General features: G+C 52.3%; 1 protein-coding gene across 6 annotated transcripts in view; it reads right to left on the bottom strand.

Moving 5' to 3' along the window:
• ERBB4 (erb-b2 receptor tyrosine kinase 4) overlaps window positions 1-22,916 on the bottom strand; it is a 915,544-nt gene that overhangs the window by 310,988 nt on the left and 581,640 nt on the right. For all 6 annotated transcript variants that reach the window (XM_064163916.1, XM_064163918.1, XM_064163919.1 and 3 more), the window contains exon 4: window positions 353-487. In XM_064163916.1, coding sequence (XP_064019986.1) covers window positions 353-487 — 135 coding nt within the window. The remainder of the gene's footprint in view (window positions 1-352; window positions 488-22,916) is intronic.

The following is a 22,916-nucleotide window of genomic DNA, read 5'->3' as shown; positions in this document are numbered from 1 at the left end:
ATGCCACAATTACTCCAGCAGCTAATTATGATGCCATAGACATCATAATTGTGACTTGAGGACCAGCCTGAGCAGCAGGAACCAATTCAAAGCAAACAATAACATCTGTGCTTCCACAGCAGCACAGTGGCTTCAGCAATAAATGGGGGAGGGGGAGCATACACAGAAGAGAGACAATGTAGAAGATGTATCTCATGTTCCCAAAAGCTCTCCACAGACAAAATGTTTTTCACGTTAGCCTAAGTGTTCCTACAAGCAGCACATAGGGAACAGTGACAAATACAGCCATGGACACAACCCTACTGCTTCATGCCAAGCAGATGAGAAGGCTCAGAATAAGCCCAGTACTTACATCCTGAGCTGCCATTCGTTGGAACCAAGGTGAAGTTGGAGGCCCAGGGGTTGCGCACAATGTCCTGCCAGTGGATGGTGTCTGCGAAGCACAGGAATTTGTTCTGGCCAACATAGACTCCTCCGTTCAGTATTTCTGCAGGGAAGAACAGAGCACACTTGGTAAGCCTTGGACATGAGCTGCTTAAAGCCATGCTGCTCTGTCTGCTGGAAAGACAGCCTGTGAAACTCAGAGGCACCAAATTCTCTCTGGAATCTCACTTAATACTCTGACAACTGGCAGGCAAACACCAACAAACAGAACCCTCCTGAGGAAGGCAGCCACAGTCCTGCTAGCTGGGTTCTGGCTTTCTGGAGCACTACTGTTAGCTGTGCAGAGAACCACCTGCCAGCCTGAACTGACTGCAAGCAGCACAAGCGACCAACCACACTCTGCTGCAGCTCACACCCACTGCTGAGGCCACAGCTCGAATGCTGTGCTCAGCTCTGGGCCATGCACTCCAGGAAGGACAGAGCAGGGCAGCGAGGCTGGAGAAGGGCCTGGAGCAGCTGGGCTGTGAGCAGGGGCTGAGGGAGCTGGGGGTGTTGAGGCTGCAGAAGAGGAGGCTGAGGGCAGAGCTCATTGCTCTCTGCAGCTCCCTGCAGGGAGGTTGGAGTCAGGAGGGGCAACCTCTGCTCCTTGGTGGCAAGGGACAGGAGCAGAGGAAATGGTTCCAAGCTGCCCCAGGGGAGGTGCAGGCTGGATGCTAGGAAATATTTCTTCCCAGAGAGGGCTCTCAGCCATGGAATGTTCTGCCCAGGGCAGTGCTGCAGCCCCATTGCTGGAGGTGTTTGAGCAGCCTGTGGAGCTGTGCTTAGGGACATGGTTCAGTGCTGCCCCTGCAGTGCTGGGTAGAAGGCTGGACTGGAGGAGCTTGGAGGGCTCTTCCAACCAGATGTCTTCTGTGACTCTGTGATTACTACATCCGAATGCCTCAAGCATACAATAAGGTCAGGTAGGAATCTGCTGTGGTAGGAATTTCTGAGTCCACAGGCCTTGAGAAGGTGCCAGTCATGATGATGACTGGAAAAGCATGTTTCCTGATCAGACTGTTCTGCTATGCTGCCATGATGCAAATCACTCAAATACTCAGTACCTACCACCCAAATCTCAAACACTATGGTCCAAACCCACCGCTGGCATGCCCTGATGGAGGTTTGTGCCAAACTGAGACGGCCTCTGAAAGATGCAATGTTTGTGTCAGTGTGATTCCAAACAAAACAAAGGGCTTGTTGCACTGTCTCTGAGGACTTCAGTTGCCAAATCTCTCTATGAAAATGACCTTCTAGGTGATGTTTCTTAAACCAGGGTTTCCTCTGGGGCAGTAATTTGGGGTTTTTTACCTTCTAAATTTGTTCAAGCTCATTTTTTCTGCTTAATGTGGCTCATCTCTTTCTAAACCAGGCAATGCCTGTGACTTCCACATGCAGTGTCAGATTGGAGTCTCGGCAGAGAAAGGTTGAAGGCAAGTTACCAATGTCACCTTAGAATGGCATCAAGTGGTGCTACACAGCCAGGGGGGTCACACTTCTCACACAGACATTAAGGGTAAACCTCGACTATGGCAGCAGTGATGAAGCCTGGCTGACAGCCCTCATCTCCCAGGAACTCCAATGGGAGTGATTAGATGTTAGGGAGAAGTTCTTCACTATAAAGGTGGTGAGACACTGGCACAGGTTGCCCAGGGAGGTGGTGGAAGTCTCATCTCTGGAGGTGTTTAAGGCCAGTCTGGATGTGGCTGTGTGCAACCTGATGTAGTGTGAGGTGTCCCTGCCCGTGGCAGGGGGGTTGGAACTGGATGATCCTTGAGGTCTCTTCCAGCCCTGACAGTTCTGTGGTTCTGTAATGCTGAGACACAACGAGGAAGGAATTGCTGCATGCTTGTTCTCTAAATCTCAGGGTTTGCAGGCTGCAGCATGCAGAGGAGGAAGCCCCCAAGCAAAGAAGGCATTAGAGGATCATCAGTAAATACCTCCTGCCACCATATTAATCACTTCAGAGTATTACTCTTTCTTGGAAACCTCTGGTTTAAAAGCTTGGCTTTTATTTGGAAAGAGGCTTAAAAATGAAAACAGTATTAATAATCTTGTACAGAAAAGAGTCCAGATTAGAGCTACAGCAATGATCTGCCTGTATGATATTCTCATCACCTCTGAAAAACCAACCCAAACATGCAGCATCTGCTGGCAATTGTGATCAGGGCAAAGAGTGGGACTTGGAAGAACGCTTGAAAACATGACCAGTGAGGATTTCTCGGCGTGGTCTCTGCTACAGAGGATTACCTAAGCCACTGTGGCCCACATTTTGATTAAAAATAACATCTAACAAGCCACAGAAATCTGCAACATCTACACTCATAGCTTAAACGGTTGCAGAGGATTCCAAACGGTGCCACTATCAGCTGGGACATCTGAAGACCTGCCCCTGGCAGCATTTCTGGTTGGAGAGCACTGGCTCCTAACAATGCCCATCAAAACGGCCTTCTCTGCGAGGAGCTTTGATGTGTTCCCGTGTAACAGGCAGCATCTCACTCTAAAAGTAATTCTAATAGTTTCACCTTAGAGAAAGATCTTTTTTCAGCTTAAAAGTAACCAGAAATGGTCTCCAGTGCAGGGCAAGCTGACCACTTCCCCCGTGGTTTATTAAAAGCAATCATGGAAAACACTCTGACTTCCCTCCTCACTGAAGGACAGCTCTTGTTGCTGGTGCCTTTCCCCAGCCCCATGATGCAGCTTCTATGCTTGCCCTGCACTGTACCATTTTCCACAGGCGATGAGTTAAAGCTTACTGTCTGCTCACCTGCAGTGAGGCACTAAGAAACCCGAGCAATAGCATCCAAGATGGGCTGCGACACACATCAAATAACCCCGACTTGACCACAGTCTTTAAAGCACTGGTGCTAGACTCTCCCTGCCCTGCAGCATCCAGACTCATTCCCTTCCCATTCCAAGCTGCCATCCTGCTTTTCTTTACGCTGAGGCTCTGGCAAGTGTAAATCAGCACAGATGCGGTGGCTTTACTGACTTCAGTGCATTTTGCACTTCTCTGCCCTCTCTTAGCAAGAACAATGGCTGCAAAGACCTAATAAGCCCTGTTCCATGTTAAGCAAACGAAGCACAAATGTAATCAATACACAACAGAGGGACTGCACAAGGAGCTCATCATCATCAAGTCATCATCTCGTTTTCATTTACAGTGCTGAACGTGTGAGATAAAGTTAAACAACAAGCAGGAGGAGAAAGGCAGGCAGCTCTGCCCCTGCAGAGGAGCCAGCTAAACAAGCCAGGCAGAACCAGGTTTCCTCTCCCATTTGCAACACCTGAGGTGTCTCTGCTGAGCTCTTCCTGAGGCTGGAGTGAAAGGGAATTACAAATCTCCCAGGGATCGTTGAGGTTTTTGCTGTGGAGGAAGAAGCTACCTTTGGCCAAAGCAGCTCTAAAACAGACTGCTCATGGTGGAAGAGATTTTACGTGGAGAGCACTTCTGTCTTGGCACCAATCCTTTGTGACATGCACTAGTGTTGATCTAAAGCACCGCTGCTGCCCGGCACAGGAGGCAGAGCAAGCAGCTTGATCCGCTGCTGCCCGAGATGCCTCCGCAGTGCACCGGCAGCAGCCGTCGCCCTCGGGCACAGCTACAAAAGGGGGTTCTGAAGCACAAGCCCCAGCGGCCTCACCTGGGGAAAGAGTTCCTGATGGTGTCAGATATGTCAGACGCCTTTCTGAAAGGTCACAGTTATGCCTACCACAGCCTCCCATTTCGGCATCGGGGCTGGGGCAAAGGAGAGGCCCCGAGACCTCTTGCCACCCTAGAGTGAATGCAAAAGCTTCTCTCCCTTATTAGAGCTACTTCACTGGCTTAAAAGTGTGTAATTTTGTAACCAAATATGAAAATAAATTAGTAAGTGCTCTTGCCACTGACTTCTGCCATTATTTTGCTTATTGCTGCCAAATTAGACTCATTTAGCTTAGAAAAGACCTTTAAGATCATCAAATTCAACTTATAGCTGCATATGATCAAAATTCTATTAAGTGGTTATTTATTCAGGAAGCTAAATCAGAAATGTATTCTCTGTTATATCTGCTATTTTCTTGCTTTCATTAGCTCAGTGATGAAGCAGAACCACTACCATATCACTTTGGTAACCTACCACACAATACTTACAAAACCAGGAGAACTGGAAATGCACAGGATCCCAGGATGGTAGGGGCTGGAAGAGACCTCTGCAGATCTTCCAGTCCAATCCCCCTGCCACAGCAGCACCAGAGAGTCTAGTGCAGAGCACACAGGAACACATCCAGACAGGGCTGCAGAGGCTCCACAGAAGGACACTCCACAACCTCTCTGGGCAGCCTGTGCCAGGGCTCTGGCACCCTCATAGACAAGTTGTTGCTGCTGTTGAGCTGGAACTTGCTGTGCTGCAATTTGCATCCATTGCCCCTTGTCCTATGGCAGGGCAACAGTGAGCAGAGACTGTCCCTGTCCCTTCCTTCCTGCCCCCCAGCCCTCAGCTCTTGATAGACATTGCTCAGATCCCCTCTCAGCCTTCTCCTGTGCAGCCTAAGCAGCCCCAGAGCTCTCAGCCTCTCCTCCTCAGGCAGTGCTGCAGTCCCTTCAGCATCCCTGTAGCCCTGCCTTGGACTTTCTCAAGCAGATCCTTGTCCCTTTTGAACTGGGGAGCCCAAACTGGATGCAGTATTCCAGGTGGGGCCTCACCAGGGCAGATCAGAGAGGGAGGAGACCCTCCCTGGATCTGCTGGACACACTCTTCCTAATGCCCCCCATGATGCCACTGGCCTCCTTGGCCACAAGGGCACACTGCTGTCCATGCAGAACTTGCTGCCCACCAGCACTGCCAGGTCCTCCTGGGGCTGCTCCCCAGCCAAGCACAAACAGAAGTTGTGTTACACATTCCCTGAGTGCCCTGAAATGCAGATTCGTCCCTCGCATACGACTCGTACTTAGTCTGCTAACCACAACAAGGGCTAAACTCATCACATCTGTTCCAACAGAAGGAGTTGGAGTGGCCAGTGAGAATGTGTCACCACCCACCAGAGGTGAGGATTGCTGAACGAGGGACACCAGCTCTGCCTGTGTGCTGTCTGCTGAGACCAGAGGTGGACAAAGCTCTTCTCTCTCCACCTGTTAAAAGAGTATCTCCTGCAGCTGACTTTTCCTGTGCACAATGTCATCCTCCACACTCTCTTACCTGATTTCTAATGTGCATTGAACTGACCAGACCATAGCCACATGCTGCAGCGCAAGGGGCTGGTGTGTGCTGGGACGCAGCCACTGCTGCAGGCAGCTACTCAGCAGCAGAGTCTGCTTCTAACTTGGGTAGAAAATGGCTAGTGCTAGTCAAGGTTGCAAGTTAAAAGCCTCTCTGTGCTGCTATGAAGCCAGCTAGCACGACAAGCTGCAAGAAGTCGGAGGGGAAGAATCAGCTCTGAAATGGGCAGAGAAAGGGTAGCGAGTTAATTAGTAAAGTATGGTGGCCACATCACCAGAGGGGGCACTTAGTGCCATGCTCTGGTTGATTGGCCAGGGCTGGGTGCTAGGTTGCTAGGTTGGACTGGATGAGCTTGCAGGTCTCTTCCAACCTGCTTGATTCTACGGTTCAATAAATGAATAAATGAAAGCAGAGCAGAGGAAAACATCCACCTCCCAAGCTGAGTGCCTGCTGCCTTCCACACCATGCCATGCACAGGTACATTCCACACATGCACATCAGGTAATGTATGTTGCTGATGCCTTCGTGTCCAAGGACAGCCTCTGGTGGGGCTGAAGCATCTTTGCTGACCGTGCTGTGCCCCAGGTGATGGGGAGCTGTTGTCAGGTACTCTGAAAACACTGTCACGTGCCACCCACGGTGCTGGGTGCAGTATCCCCACATGGCTTTGGCCTGGAAATTTCATGCCAGACCAAGTCCTCTGATCTCTCGGCACAGTTGATCGCTGATGACCCACCAGGAAAGCACTTTGGCTCTGTCATTAGTAGGCTTTGTCTTAAAGGGTAATGAGAACTGGGTCCTTTAGGAGACAATAGCTCATCCATCATCAATCAAGATCTGAAGTTTTTATACAGATGATTTAAGAAGAGCTGGACTGTGCAAAATTGAAATGTCACATTTGTATTGGGAAATGGGGGGAGCTTGGTAATGAAAATGAGAGTTTTAACCTTCTCCATTTCAGCTCAATGACCATACTCAGAAGCTCATGGATGTGGAATCTGTGTACCAGCTAGAATCCCCAGACAACCTTCCATCTAAATTATACAATTTCAAGTAAAGATTACTTGGGTCATTAGCTGGAAGTCAGTTTCAAGGCTCGATGGTAACGGCAAGATATTCTTTACTTCTATCAGAAGCAATCAGTGTTATGTGCAGCCTGTGGGGCTGTGCTCCCGACTGCTCAATAACTAACAACGCTGGATTGCAGCAGCCCAGCATCAATCTTCCAAACCCAGCTACCTCTTTGGCTGCTGAAGTGAAAATGGAGCCATTTGGTTAGCTCTCCGTGGCTCTGAGGGGTACCTTTTCTGCCATGCCACCACACATCTGTGTGAGGATGGGCCCAAGGGGTCCTTGGGAGTCAGTTAGCTACTCCATTAAAGGACAGCAGGCTCTGTCCAGCTCTTCCTTTAGCAGCTCCCTGCAGGCAATGCCAGCCACATTATCCACCTCAGAGGAGAGCTCTCTATCTTCTGGGATTATTCCTCTCCCCGTGCATGTCCTCAATCCCTTCTTCTCACCAACTGATTAAAACGAAGAGGCCAAGCCCTTTAGCTGGTGCTGTGTAAAAGCAGGCAGCAGCACAAGTGATGCCAGCCCTCTGCAGTGACCTCCAGAGTCACAACACCTGTTCCACCACTGCCTCACTCCTGGGCAGGCGCAGGCTGTGGGCAGCACTGCTGGGCCCCGTTTAGCCTTGCCCCCTGGGCACCTATTATGCACTTACTTCTGCTGGCAGTCTCATAAACCCCCTGGCTGCTCATGGCCTCGGTGGGCACACACTCTGCTGGGTACAGCACTGGCTGGGTGGCTGGGCCCAGAGACTAGTGGTTAATGGAGTCAAACCCACCTGGAGGCCAGTCACAGGTGGTGTTCCCAGGGCTCAGTACTGGCACCAGTCCTGTTTGGTTTCTTTATCAGTGGGTGAGGGGATCAAGGGCACCCTCAGGGAGCTTGAAGATGACACAGAATTGGGTGGCAGTGCTGATCTGCCTGGGGGTAGGGAGGCTCTACAGAGGGACCGAAGTAGGTTGGACCCATGGGCTGAGGCCAACTGTATGAGCTTCAGCAAAGCCAAGGGCCAGGTCCTGCTCCTTGCCTGGCACGGCTTGGAGAAGAACAGCAGGAGAGCTGTGTGGAGGAGAAGGGCTTGGGGACACTGACAGGAGCATGAACAGGAGCCAGCAGTGTGCCCAGGTGGCCAAGAAGGCCAAGGGCATCTTGGCCTGCATCACAAACAGTGTGGCCAGCAGGAGCAGGGAGGTGACTGTGCCTCTGTGCTCAGCCTTGGTGAGGCTGCACCTCGAGTGCTGTGCTCAGTGTTGGGCACCGCAGCACAGTAAGGACATGGAGGGGCTGGAGTGGGGGCAGAGAAGGGCAACTGAGCTGCTGAGGGGCTGGAGAACAAGGCTGGGAGGAGTGGCTGAGGGGGCTGAGGCTCGTAGTCTGCAAAGAAGGAGGCTGAGGGGAGACCTCATTGCTCCCTACTGTTTCTCAGTTTAAGCTACCCTGCTATGATCATAGCAGCTTCTGCCTACCTGGACCCCGATTTCTCAAAGGGTTTAGACCCAGGTTTACATTTAAGTCATCTCCTTCCCTTCCTGCTCCTGTAGTAATTGCTCTGCTTTGACAACAGAGAATGAAAAGAAGTATTGATTTCAGCCAAGACTCCTTCAGCTAACAACACACCTGCCATCAGCACCACACACCCTGGATGCTAATTGACACCAGCAGTAAGGCCAGTCTCAGCTCTGGTATTTCCCTTGCAGAAGCAGTGGCAGCTGTTTACAGTGTTACCCATCTCATTTGTTTGCCTCTTTTCCCATCACTGGGTTTGGAAAGCTGTTTGACCCAGCTGACTTTGCAGGTGAGGAGCTTTCATGTAAAACATTGACTCCATTATGAGGATATTAATTTTCAGAAGGAGAAGTTAATTGCCTCACTTCTTTGTCCAGTCAAATTCTGATCCTGATGTTAGCAACCAAGGACATAACTTACTGCTTTCTTACTATGGTTTTGGAAGGCAACAGGTAGGTTAACAGAGATAAACCATCACACTGTAACAGTCCATAGGCTTCTTCTGAGCTGCTCCAAATCGGAGAGACAGATAGAAAAAGGCCTGGTGATCCCTGGGGCTGGTAACGTGGACACGAGTCAGCAGTGCACCCATCCGAGTGAGGACAGTGGGTACACAATGGGATGCAGAAGGTGAGGGAGGCGAAGGCTGGGGAGGGGCCTGGAGCACAGCCCTGTGAGGAGAGGCTGAGGGAGCTGGGGGGGTGCAGCCTGCAGCAGAGGAGGCTCAGGGCAGAGCTCATTGCTGCCTGCAGCTGCCTGCAGGGAGGCTGTAGCCAGGTGGGGTTGGGCTCTGCTGCCAGGCACCCAGCAGCAGAAGAAGGGGACAGAGTCAAGCTGTGCCAGGGGAGGTCTAGGCTGGATGTTAGGAGGAAGTTATTGTCAGAGAGAGTGATTGGCATTGGAATGGGCTGCCCAGGGAGGTGGTGGAGTTGCCACCCCTGGAGTGACCCCTGGCTGGGGCACTTAGTGCCATGGTCTGGTTGATTGGCCAGGGCTGGGTGCTAGGTTGGGCTGAATGAGCTTGGAGCTCTCTTCCAACCTGGTTAATTCTGTGATTCTATGATTCTGTGATTCTATAAGATGTACTCATGAAGATGCATCTGGAGCCCTGGGCTCATTTTGGGCACCTTGATGCAACAGAGCTGTTGCCAAACTGCACGAGACAGCAGGGAAGGGCTGCTATGGTGGTCAGAGGCTGGAGGAGTTGTTACACAAGGAGCGGTGAGAGAGCCTGGGCTTGTCCAGCCTGAAGAAGAGATGAATGGAGAAGGGAGAGAGATAACTGCTGACTACCTCTACCTAAAAGAGGGCTACAGGGGAGCACAGAGCAGACTCCTTGGAGAAGGGCACAATTTAAGGGCAAGCTGCAACAGGCACAAGCTGCAAGATGGAAATCACTGATTGGACCTCAGAGAAAACACTCTTCAAAACATGAGCAGTTAAGCACAGGAGCAGAGTGGCCAGACAAATGGTGGTACCTCCATCTGGAGATCTTCAGGAACAAAGAACAACAACCTGGTCCTCGTCTGAAGCTCCTCTTGCTGTGAGCAGCAGTCTGGACTGGGTGGCCTCTCTATATGGCTTCCAACGTAAAGTCTTTTTCCCTCCCACCACTGTGGATCACCTACTCCTGCAGCATTTGCCAGGCTCCATCAGCAACCACTCCAGTTTTACAAAAGCAGACTTCTCTTTACACTCTTATCTACTGATAAGCATTTGGTGATGCAGCCCCCCCACCTGGGAGCTAAGGAGCTGTTAAAAGCACCTCACCTGTGTGCACGCAGTGCTGCAGCATTTGAAGCGCAGCGCCTCTGCCACCCCTGCTTCCCCTGCTGCAGGCAAAGGGCTCAGCTGGGCTCAGAACCATCAGGGCTTTCCCTACAGAAGAGCTGCTGCCCTTTGAGCTTCTGATCTTTTGTTAGCAGAAAGAAAACTGTACTCATTGAAGTCACTGTAATGAATCACTGACGAGTTTCAAGTTAGAGCCGATGGAGAGCATGACACAGCCATGGCTAGCTCAGCCCAGAAGGGCCACTCCGGCTCGGGAAGGGCAGCGGCACATCAGCAGGCAGGAACGAGCAGTCCTGGACCTGGCAGCAGCCACTGCTTCACACCATGCAGCAGAGCACTGCCTGCCGAGGGGCCCTGCACCCCAGCCTGCAGCGAGCATACGCTGGGGAGGAGCTGAGCCCCTTCTGCAGGGTGCTGCTCCCTGCCTCTTCAGCGAGCCATCTGGCAGCACTGTTACTCAGCACTGCTGACCTGACCTTTGCTCCAAGAGCAACACTGCTGAGGATGAATTCTGGGCCCCTCAATTCAAGAGAGATGTTGAGGTAGTGGAACACATCCAGAGAACGGTGATGAAGCTGGTGAGAGGTCTGGAGCACAGCCCTGTGAGGAGAGGCTGAGGGAGCTGGGGGGGTGCAGCCTGCAGCAGAGGAGGCTCAGGGCAGAGCTCATTGCTGTCTGCAGCTCCCTGCAGGGAGGCTGTAGCCAGGTGGGGTTGGGCTCTGCTGCCAGGCACCCAGCAGCAGAAGAAGAGGACACAGCCTCAAGCAGAGCAGGTTGAGGCTGGATGTCAGGAGGAAGTTGTTGTCAGAGAGAGTGATTGGCATTGGAATGGGCTGCCCAAGGAGGTGGTGGAGTCTCTGTAGCTGGAGTTGTTGAAGCCAAGCCTGGCTGGGGCACTGAGTGCCATGGTCTGGTTGGTTGGGCAGGGCTGGATGCTAGGTTGGGCTGGCTGAGCTTGGAGCTCTCTGCCAACCTGCTTCATTCTATGGATTCCAGCAAAGAAGCACAGCTATGGGCATCTGACTAGTCAAAAGTGACTAAAGCCACTGCCTCTGAAATAAAGGATTTCTCTTCTGCCCTGTTCTTACTCTTTCCCAGAAAAGCAGCAGAAGGTGCAGGAGAGGATGTGCAGTGTGCTGAGGGTCCCAGTGGGCTTCAGAAAGCCTGCAGGCTCTAACAGCCCAGCAATGACTGACTTTCATTTCTGCTGTCTGTCCATCTCCAGTGGTGAGCATCCTGTGGGACATCATGGGGGGCAATAACCCAGGGCAGCTGTGTCAGTGCTTGCCTTGCAGTCTTTCTTGGCACAGCCCTGCTTTCTGGCAGCCATGCTCCAAATTTGTTCACTAAAGACCAAACAGACCTCAGTGTCCCTTCTTCTGCTCTCTTGATATGCCACCCACATCCTATAGCTGCAGCAGCTCCTTCATCTGTCACCCTAATCAGCCTCTGCAAAGGTGCTGCAACAGCACACACCCAAACCACCCTTCCTGCCTCACCAGGATGGTTTCACAGTGACCTTTTATACCTGAAAGGGGCTGCAAGAAGGCTGCAGAGAGACTGTTTGCAAAGGCCTGCAGGGATGGGATGAGGGCAATAGCTTCAGACTAGAGCAGAGCAGATTGAGATTGGATGTGAGGAACAAGTTCTGCAGCAGGAGGCTGCTGGAACACTGCAACAGGTTGCCCAGGGAGGTGGTTGAGGCCCCAACCCTGGAGCTATTCAAGGTTAGACTGGGCAGAGCTCTGGGCAACCTGATCTAGTTGAGGCTGCCCCTGCTGAGTGCAGAGGGGGTTGAACTGGATGACTTTTGGAGGTCCCTTCCAACCCAGCCCATCTGTTACTCTGTGACTATGACTTTTCTTCATAACTTCTCTAGAGCTGTTGCTGTGGCTGCAGCCTTTCTCCAGAAGGATGGTTTCTGCCTCTCATCTTTGTTCATTTGCCAGCCCTACAACATCATTGGTGGCTTCCAGCAGAATTTTCTAGTGCCTCGAGGATGTATGTGTTGGCTGCAAACACATCCACATACTTTAGAGAACCACAGTCATGGCTCCCTGGGGTAAGACTGATCCTTCAACCATCCTCCTTCAGCTATGGCCAGCCTCTCCACTAGCACAGAATCCTGGCCTAGGATACTGGGACCTAAATCTCACTGCTCCACTGCTCCAACAGGGACTCATCCCATCTCCTTCCATCCCAGATCTCAAGGGTGGGCAGCCAAAGGAGTCTGAAAAAACATGGGGCAGCAGTGGAGAATGTTCTCTCTCCTGCTCCAGGCCAGAAAAAGTGGAAGGTGCTGCTCAGAGCCACCTAACAGGTATCAGGTCCAACCAAGCCAAACTACACCCTTAAGGAAACCAACTGCCCACTGAAGCCTTACCTTCCCTGTCCTATAATCCATGTGGGCCACAGCTGAGAAACAGCACTGAGGGCGTTTGTTGTCTCTCTTTGTTTTTCCCCTCCTAAACCTTTTACAAATGCTCTCCTAGCAGGGTGTTCAGATCATTTCTGTGCCCAGGATGAGGCCTCACACTTTGATTGATGCACTTCTGTGTCGCCAAGACAGACATAAGCATTTTAAATGCCTCTGCTTGTCAGGACATTTGCTACGTAATACTTTGATCAAACCTGCAATGTTTCATGTCTGCTGGTGGCAGCTCTCAATTTATCTGCTCCATCTGCTAAGATCTGTAACTGTGAGACAACTGTGTCCCTGTTCTCCTGGCATCAGCTCTTCCTAAGGCACTTGGTGAATGCTGCCTGATGGTTTGTCTGCCACTGCTGCTGCAGCCTTTCCAAGCAGGTTTTTCACGTGGAAGTCAAGCAGCTGTAGGAACAGAAACCTCAGCAAGGCCAAGGGCATCCAAATGAATGCATTGGGTTCAGCTGAGCTGGCAGTAACTCTGCCCAGAGCACCTCCCTAGTGCTGTGTTTCGCAGTGCTGTAGCTGGGTGCTGGTAACACAGCAGGGTTTGGGTGCTGGTAGCACAGCAGGGTTTGGCTGCTGCTGAGCCCAGCACCCAGGCTCTGCTTTGACAACCTTTCCCTTCCCCAGGAGTATGCTGAGGGGTGGGCAAGATCTCAGTAGGAGGCACAGCCAGGCCAGCTGACCCACACTGAGCAAAGAGGCATTCCATGCCACATGGCATCAGCTCAGATATGTGAGCTCAGTGACAGAAGGCAGTGTGGGGACGCTGGGTGATGGCATCTGCCCGCCGGAGCAGCCGCTGTGCCTATCAGAGCCTGCGTCCTGGGAGTGCCCAAGCACTGCCTGCCGCTGGGCAGCACCGAGCAGCAGCTTGGTTTGCTTTGGCTTTGCATTATTAAACTGGTTCTGTCTTATTCATAGAATCATAGAATCAACCAGGTTGGAAGAGACATCCAAGCTCATCCAGCCCAACCTAGCACCCAGCCCTGCCCAATCAACCAGACCATGGCACTAAGTGCCCCAGCCAGGCTTGGCTTCAACACCTCCAGGCACAGTGACTCCACCACCTCCCTGGGCAGCCCATTCCAGTGCCAATCACTCTCTCTGCCAACAACTTCCTCCTAACATCCAGCCTAGACCTGCCCTGGCACAGCTTCAGACTCTGTCCCCTTGTTCTGTTGCTGGGTGCCTGTGTCGTGGAGGGCCTGTAGGCCATGCATGCCTGGACGTGTTTTCCTGCCAGGACCCCTGGTTGTAAACAGGTTGTGTACACCCCCGCACACCCAGCTCGTGTCTCCCTGGGGTAAATCAATGTGATCCCCATATTTAGGAGAGTGCAGGCAAGTGCCTTCTGCCTATTATGGTAAGGTTTGGCTAACTGCCAACCTGATTGGTCACTCTAGTGGCCAAAGAGGCCATTAATCTCGGCCCACAGTCAATAAATAGGGGTGCACAGGTGAACAACATGCTCTGACCCTACCCGCAGCTCAGCTCTGACCCACACTTGCAGTGCTCAGAGGCTCAGACCTCATGCTTTGACTCATTTGCAGCTCACCTGCCTGCGTACCTTAGATTCAGAGCTCATTTAAGGCTGCACATATATATATATGAGGAGCCTATAGCCTCCTAAGCCAGCTGTGCACATCTGCATGCTATTGTGCTATCAGGACCAGATCCTGCATTGCTTTACCTACGGAGCTCAGACTCCCAGCAGCCACTCACACTTTGCGTGCCCGATGCCTATCACTGCCTGGTAACAGGCACTGCCGCTGAGATAACCAGGAAGCAGACCCTGGATTGTCTGCACACATGGCCTGAAGCCATGAAGAACTGTGCCAGAGACAGCACGATATTATTCTCCTGCTCCTGAAATCCTGCCAAGCTGATATCCCTGGACACAGCATCCAGAAGAAGACAGCAGCATCAAAGGCAGAGATCATCCCTCGCCAGGAGAACAAAGGTTAGAGAAAGCCAATATTCCCCCCCAAGCCAGGAAGATTCCAGTCTCCAAGTCCACGGGTAGAGATCCCCTGAAGTCTGGACATTAGGCACAGGCTGTGACGCAGCCCCGGAGGGTGATTACTGATTAATAATAAGAATTGTGAGTAAAAGCTTCAATACCTCTGTAATATAAGTTGCCTCTGCCACAGAGCAGAGTTTCAGCCCACCCTGCTGGGCAAATAGCATAAAGATCCCAAACGGCATTAAGCCACGGGGAAACCTCCTCTCTCTGTTTATAGTTTGAATGTTTGCTGGTTAAATAACAAATTCCTGTACATATTTTATCCTAAATGGTTTTCATAACTGTGTACGACCTTTAATATTAATATACAGTAGTTGGGGATGGTGAGAGTTCAAATATTAAATTTAATAAATCTATATTTTTATATAAAATTTTACATCACCCCAATTAACTTCTCTCCTCTGCCAAATAGGCGTAGGTACTGAGAAATCCCCCTCTGAAACAGCCTGGCAGCAGAGTCCAACCCCACCTGGCTACAGCCTCCCTTTTGCTCTATTTTCCCCTCTCCCCTGTCCATCTAAGAGGGGTGATAGAGCAGTTTTGGTTGGCATTTGGCCCTCAGCCAGGCCCAGCCCCCCACAGTGCAGCAGGGCTTCCCTACAGCATCCCCAGGAGCTTCAGCTCTGCCCTTACTGGTGTGAGGTGGTGTACACCTTGCTGGTGTATTGTTTAGTTCTTTCCATGGCCTAGCAGAGGAGCTCCAGCAGCCTGCTCTCTAGTCCCAGCACACCTGGCCCTCTGGCCGCAGGCTTGGCAAACAGACTGGTGGCCTTCTCTCTTGGAGCCTAAGTGCCTCAAGTGCACCCTGGCTGGCATCAACCTGCAGAAGTTCCTTCTGCCTTCAGGAAAAAAAGAATTAAAGTTAAAAGTAACTAGTTAAGCTGGGGATGCAGTGGTAACTTCCTCCACCTCCTGAAAGGCTGCAAGAAATTGCTGGCTCCACAGAGCCCTTCTCTTTCAAAACTGTCATAATACAGCTTGAAATAGCCTTGGCAGGCTGCCCAGCCCCAGGTCCAGCTGCAGCCCCAGCTTCAGCACAAGCACTTGCATAGGGGCTGCTAATCGGCATGCAGCTGGGTCGATGCCAGCTCCAGCAGTTGCATAACCTAGCTAAGCTCTTTTTTCTGTCCGGGGCCGGGGACGGAGTCCGTGCCTGCTCTGCTCCACATTTCGTGTGGGATGTGCTCCAGTAGCCCCTGGCGTTTCTGTGCCCACTGCTGACCTCTCCCGACACACGGAGCCCACTGGTCCCTTTGCCTGAGGTGGGAGGTGCCTGCGCCTCTCCCTGGCTCTCCTGCCCTGCGATGCTGTGGATGCCACACCGAAAACCCTCCTCCCACACGCGGGACTCTGAGGCGACTCCTCCTGGGCTCCTGTGAGCCACGAGGACCACGGATCGCATCTGCCTTCCCCACAGTGCGGCTGGGGACAGGCAGGCTGAGTGCGGCGGTCACCAGGACCTTGTGTGTAAGGTAGAGTTTGAGCCCCCAGTACCCCAGCTCGTACTGTCTGCTGCTGGCTGAGGTCGCTCCCAGTTTTGCATGCAGCTCCGTTCAGGTTTCAGCTCTGATGGGATGCCAAAGAGCCTGCCCAGGAGGTGTTCCTGGCGGCTGCTCTTACTCCCTGCCTCTTGTACCTTCTGGGATCTGTGGCAATAACAAAAACTAGGCTGTTATGTCAAAAACAGATGCAAAGTTCAGGCCAGTTTTCCTCAAACTGTTAGCCTCAAAGCAAAGGCCTGGCTGAGGCAAACAAGCACATATTTATGCCAGAGCGACCCCTTTGGACAGTGGGAGCTAAAGAATGGGTGCCAAGGTCCTAAGCACAAGGAAGAGTTTAGGCTTTTGTTACAGGGTCACAGAGTCACAGAACGGTTTGGGCTGGAAGAGATGTTAAAGATCAACCAGTTCCAGCCCCTGCCCTAGTCAGGGATACCTCCTGCTAGACCAAGCTGCCCAGGGCCTCATCCAGCCTGCCTTGAGGGGCCCTTGCCAAAAAAAGCACTCTGCAGAGGTGACTTAACTAAAGGTCCTGCAAACACCCCCAAGTCCTGCTCACCAGCAACTTAGCACCAAAGGGAACAAAGAAGCCAATCACTGACTTTGGAATTGCTCTATTCATAGCCAACCCATCCTGAGGTGCAGCAGGAGACACCTTCCAGAGCTGATGTAGTTGAAGGCATTTAATTTACCTTGTTTCCACCAGTAACATAACAGAGCTTCACTTGTCTCTGCTCTTCCTTAACGAGACTTCAGCTTTTGGCTTAGATTTACAGGCTGCCTGCTGAAAACTAGCCCAGCTCCCAGTTAATGCCACAGCACTTCTGCAGAGCTGTTTCTTCTTCTTTCCCCCTACAATCCTAATCTAGGCTAGGGTGTCCCTGCCCATGGCAGGGGGTTGGAACTAGATGATCCTTGTGGTCCCTTCTGACCCCGACTGATTCTATGATTCCATGATACAATACAGTAAGATATTTCCCCCCAGTTCACTGATGAGAGCTGGATGGCAGCCTTACCTGCCAGGACACCTCTCCCTTCTTCCACTTCCTGTGCAGTCCCAGCTTGCCCTTGCGTTGGACCAGCAGGTCTCAACTCAGCCATGGTGGTTAAGGCTACCAGCTCTCTCCTCAAATGTTCCCCAGTTCCAGGAGTCCTTCTAACTTCCCACCAATCCTAATTTAAAAGCACCTCACCCCACAGACTCAGCTCTTTTAAAGCCACAGAGAAAACATCCTCTCCTTTCTTTCCATCAGTATTTTCTAGGCCCCTTGCTTCAGGAAGGATGTCAGGGAACTGCTTGAAAGAGTCCAGCACAGAGCCACAGAAGTGCTGAAGGCAGTGGAACATCTTCCTTGCAAGGAGAGCCTGAGGGAGCTGGAGCTGTGCTGCTTGGAGTAGAGGAGCCTGGGAGGTGACCTCATGCAAGGGGACACAGTCTCAAGCTGTGCCAGGGCAGGTTCAGGCTGGATGTGAGGAGGAAGTTGTTGTCAGAGAGAGTGATTGACATTGGAATGGGCTGCCCAGGGAGGTGGTGGAGTCACTGTCCTTGGAGGTGTTGAAGCCAAGCCTGGCTGGGGCACTTAGTGCTATGGTCTGGTTGATTGGATAGAGTTGGGTGCTAGGTTGGACTGGATGAACTTGGAGCTCTCTTCCAACCTGCTTGATTCTATGTTTATCTAGACATGAAGGGTGAGTGCCCAAAGGATGGGCTGGGTGATGCCCAGTGATAGAACGAGGGGCAGTGGTGGAAGCTGAGGCACAGGAAGTTCCATGGAAACATGAGGAGGATTTTTTCCCTGTGAGGGTGACAGGGCACTGGAACAGGCTGCCCAGGGGGGTTGTGGAGTCTCCCTCTCTGCAGATATTCAAAGCCCCCCTGGTGTGATCTGGTATAGGTGATCCTGCTCTAGCAGGGAGGTTGGACTGGATGAGCTTTCAAGGTCCCTCCCAGCCCCTGTGACTCTGTGACTCTGATTTTGATGGTGACCCACAGGGTTGCAAGCATTGTCCCCACAGACACAGCTCTCTTCCCAGCAGACAAACTGCTTTGAAGCTGTGCTGCTCCCAGTTCCACTGCAGATCAAGAGCAAGGCTGTGGCCTGGGGTGCCATGGCCAGGGTTTAGTTCATGAGAAGGGTGAGGTGATAGGTTGGACTCGATGATCTGGAAGGTCTTTTCCAACCTGGTTAATTCTGTGATTCTGTGTTCCTGTGAGGTAGAAGTGCAGTGAGATGCAAGCCTCCAGCAGAGGCTTGCCACATGGTGGGCAGCCTCTTCTCTAACCCACTTCTGCTGTGTGCCCAGGCAGCCTGGCAGGCAGGTAGGCTGCTTCCCGTGCCCTGGCTGATGGCAGAATGCACCTTCTTCCCGAGAAAGGATGGGTTGCTGCTCTGCAGTTAAAGGAGTCCAAAGAGCTCCTGTCTGCAGGCAGCCAGCGTGTGCAGCCTGTCCTTGTCTGCACTCCAGCAAGGCTGCACTGGCACTGATTGATGATACTTATTTCAGCCAGATCACAATAATGTAGACAACAGGAGGGAAGAGGAAGTGCCCAGGCCCACTGCTTCTGCTGCACTGACTGCTGTCCTCAGCATTACAAACGACTCTTAGCTTCTTTTTTGCCAAAGAGCCTCCCAAATCACCCCAGCGCAAGAGGGGGAGGGCACAGGCGGAGCGCTGAGAGTCACCGAGGGCACAGCAGAGCAGCACTCTCCTGGCTCGGCTCGGCAGGGCTCAAGCCTGCAGCTTTGCCCCTGCATTGCCCACAGTTGGCTCTGTGGCTCCTCTTGCCACCGCATTTCACAGTCAGTGCACCTGGGACACAACTTGCAAAGAAATACATAATTGCCAGAGAGATCCTGGAGGATAATTTCTCTCCTGGTCCACTGAGGACTGAAGAAATGTTGGGCAGGAATATTGATGCAATCAAAGACACTCTTCGAGCTGTTACAACTCCTCCTTTGGCTTGACTAGCTTGGCTGCTTAGCAAGGTCTTGGGAAACCCTGTGAGCAGTCAGGGCAAGGCTGCAGAAGTTACAGCCTGGCTACTGCTGGCCCTCAAAGGCTCCAAAGCACCTGCTGGTTGGCAAGGAAAATGGCTTAGCAAAACTGCGATGATTCCTTTTCACAAAGGCTTGGGTGAAGCAGCAGAGGGGGAGATGACTTCAAGGCAAGGTTGGACATGGCACTTGGTGCCATGGTCTAGCCTTGAGCTCTGTGGTAAAGGGTTGGACTTGATGATCTGTGAGGTCTCTTCCAACCCTGATGATACTGTGATACTGTGTGATACTGTGAACTCAAGCCTTGTGGAGGCCTGTAAGCTGTGTGCCTCTGGGCAAATTCCCCAGGTTGGAATCTCAGTGAACTAATGCTGCTGAATTCCCCAGGATTCCTAATTACAGACAAGGAAAGGGAATGGCTGTGATGCAAATGTTTAAATGAAATAAAGGGAACAAAAAGCCTACCAAATCTACCAGCCAGGTGCAGCTTCCCACCTGCCGAGCGCCCAGGCAGGTGCCCAGACCAACTCACCAACTCCACAGGCAGAGTGACAGGAGAGGAAACAAAACAACTCCCCAACATCCTTCCCACGCCTCATCAGAGGCTGCCTCCTTACAAAGACAGTTTTCTCTTTCAGTCCACCGTTACAGGGCTGACAACCTGCAGTGGCTACAGTGAGCTGCATCCTTGAACTTCCCTACCACCCTGGGAAAATAGAATCACAGAAGGGTTTAGGTTGGAAGGGACCTCAAAGCTCAGCCAGTCCCACCCCCCTGCCATAGGCAGGGACACCTCCCACTAGAACAGGTTGCTCAATGCTTCATCCAACCTGGCCTTGAACACCTCCAGGGAGGGAGCAGCCACAGCCTCCCTGGGCAACCTGTGCCAGTGTCTCACCACCCTCACTGCAAAGAACTTCTTCCTAACAGCCACTTTCAATCTCCCCTCTGCCAGTTTAAACCCATTCCCCCTTGTCCTGTCATTACAAGACCTTGAGTCTAAAGTCCCTACAAGTCCCTCCCCAGCCCTCCTGCAGCCCCCTTCATGTACTGGAAAGCCACTATAAGGTCTCCTGGAAGCCTTCTCCTCTCCAGGCTGCACAGCCCCAACTCTCTCAGCCTGGCCTCAGAGCAGAGCTGCTGCAGCCCTCTCAGCATCTTGATGGCCTCTTCTGGACTGGCTCCAACAGTTCCATGTCCTTCATGTGTTGGGGGCTCCAGAACTGCACACAGGCCTCCTCCTTCCCATCACAGATCTCCCCATATGCCAGCTCCCTGCCCTTCTCCAGAATCTCCTCCTGTCTTTGGGGCTTGCTCATGGCCTCCCTGCCTGCCCCATCCTGCTCTCCAGAGGCAGAGGGGCACATGCACTGGAAGCTCTCAGTCAGGGCCATGTCTGTGCTGGGAGCATGGGGGGGAAGCAGCCTTTCTCTCACTGCCCCACCACTGCTTCCACCACGGAGCAGCAGGCACCCACATGGGAGCTGCTGCCAAAGCAACCTCTCCTCTGTCAGCCTGCCCTTCTCTGCCTGCTCTCCAAGCCACAGAAGACAGCAGAAGGGCATGGAGAAGAGAGGCAGCATGTTAAACACCATCACCAGTGCCTTGTCCACCGTGGCAAAAGCTGCCCCTTCCCCCTTGGCAAGCTGGCACAAAGACTGCCCCCCAGCAGGGCGAGTTTGGGAATGCCAGTGCTGCAGAGCTCCTCAGGCAAGAGGACAGAGCAAAGGGAGAACTGCATTTCACAGGGAAGGGACACCCAAGGGCAGCTGGGCTTCGGCACTCTGGTGTGCACAAGATCTGCTCCAGGGCTCTGAGCTCATTAATCACTGGCTCTTATTTTTTAGCATACACAAGGTCTTGCCCTTCCCTTTTCCCTCTGGCATCTTTTTTGGACTAAACTCTCAGAAAAGGGCCTTGTGAATGGAAACATCACTAGCAAGGGACAAGCAAGTAACCCTGTGAGCAGCCACGATCTCTGCAGACAAAAGCAGCTGTGGAGAAGTCCCACCAGGAGCCAAGGGCAGGGTGCACCATCGTGATATGGCATCACCATGGCTAACCCCACTAACAGGCCAGAGGGTGCAGCATGCTGCAGCTGCTTGCAGGAACACCTCCAGCCCCTCTGCCTTTGGGTAACCTTTGGAGGAGAGGAAGGAGGTCAAAAGAAGCTCCGTGCTGCACAGCATAAAATTTGACCTTGGTCTTTTGTGCAGTACTGTCAGCACAAGCCACAGCCTATGCACGAACAGAGCCATCCCCTTGCACAGCAGAAGAAGGGAAATTCCTTGAACCTATAGCACATGTGAAGATCACAGCTCACAGGGTGTCAGGGGTTGGAAGGGACCAGTCCAACCTCCCTGCCAGAGCAGCACCACACAATCTAGCCCAGGGCACACAGGAACACATCCAGACAGGCCTGGGAAGGCTCCAGAGAAGGAGACTCCACAGCCTCTTTGGGCAGCCTGTGCCAGGGCTCTGGGACCCTTACAGTACAGAAGTTCCCCCTTGTGTTGAGCTGGAACCTCCTGTGCTGTAGCCTCCATCCATTGCTCCTTGTCCTATCCCAGGGAGCAGTGAGCAGAGCCTGTCCCCCACTCCTGACCCCCAGCCCTCAGATACTTATAAACATTTATTAAGTCCCCTCTCAGTCTTCTCCAGACTAAGCAGCCCCAGGGCCCTCAGCATCAGAGCAAGAGGTACCATGGGCAGAGACGTGACTGAGCTCTGGAAAGGACCCCACTGGCACGCGTGAGCTGTGCAAGGAGCCAGCACTCTCAGGTGAATTAGACCAACATCTGCTTAAAACCACACTGCTAATTATGCCCTTAATTAGAGGGTTTAGGATTTTTTCCCCCCTCCCAAACAAAGTTTTTGTACTCCTGATCACGTCAGCCTCCTGTCCCAGTGCCCTTTTAACTCCACATCTCTCCAACAGTGCAACAAAAGCCACACTGGAGCACTGCATGGGCTGCGTATGTGTTGCCAGCTCTGCTCTGCAGTTTCAGACCTTTGGTTGTTTTTCAGACAAAGGCTGCCAGGCACTTTCCAGAGAAGCTTAGGATTGCTCAGAAGGGTAGAAGGGATTTCTGTAAACCACCAGCAATATTCCTTCTCTCTGCTTCCCAAGGAAAGGAGAGAGAGCACAGTCATCACAATGGGGTTCAGCACACAGGCTGAGCACTGTAGCTTGCCACAGAATCCCAGAATTAACCAGGTTGGAAAAGAGCTCCAAGCTCACCCCGCCCAACCTAGCCCCCAGCCCTAGCCAGTCAACCAGACCACGGCACTAAGTGCCTCAGCCAGGCTTGGCTTCAACACCTCCAGGCATGGCAGCTCCACCACCTCCCTGGGCAGCCCATTCCAATGCCAATCACTCTCTCTGACAACAACTTCCTCCTAACATCCAGCCTAGACCTGCCCTGGCACAGCTTGAGACTCTGTCCCCTTCTTCTGTGCTGGTTGCCTGGGAGAAGAGCCCAACCCCTGGCTACAGCCTCCCTTCAGGGAGGTCACAACTAAAGCAGATGCCAGCTGAGGACATGCAAGAGGGGAAGAGCAGCATCTCCACTGCATCCATCTCCTATGAATCCAACTTGTGTGAGCCTGTCTCTGAGGGGTTAGGCTGGACCATTGGGGAAGGCAGAGTTGGGCGAGAGGCTGAATTAGAATAAGTGAACTCAGCTCAGGCTTCTCCTCCTCTTCAAGCCCTGTGGAGCACTTCAGTTGCTCACACAGAGCTAGCTCAAGCCTCAGCCCTTCCTGTAAAGTGAACAGAGGAGACAATGTCCTTGAGTGCCTGCCAGCACTTGTCACAAGAGGGACAAAGTACTCAGGGCTCTGTCAGGCACTCTGAGATCTCTGGATTCACACATTTACCCATCTGGGATGCAAAATAGAGCTCTGAGCAGCTCTGAGAGTATGCTGTCAGTGTCGTCAGGATCCAATGGTCTCTGACACCTCTAATGCAGTTGCTCT

Source organism: Pogoniulus pusillus, chromosome 24 (genome assembly GCF_015220805.1).
Source record: "Pogoniulus pusillus isolate bPogPus1 chromosome 24, bPogPus1.pri, whole genome shotgun sequence".
Classification (NCBI taxonomy): domain Eukaryota; kingdom Metazoa; phylum Chordata; class Aves; order Piciformes; family Lybiidae; genus Pogoniulus; species Pogoniulus pusillus.
The sequence above is the reverse complement of the archived record's forward strand: the minus strand, read 5'-3'. Positions and strand labels throughout refer to the sequence as shown.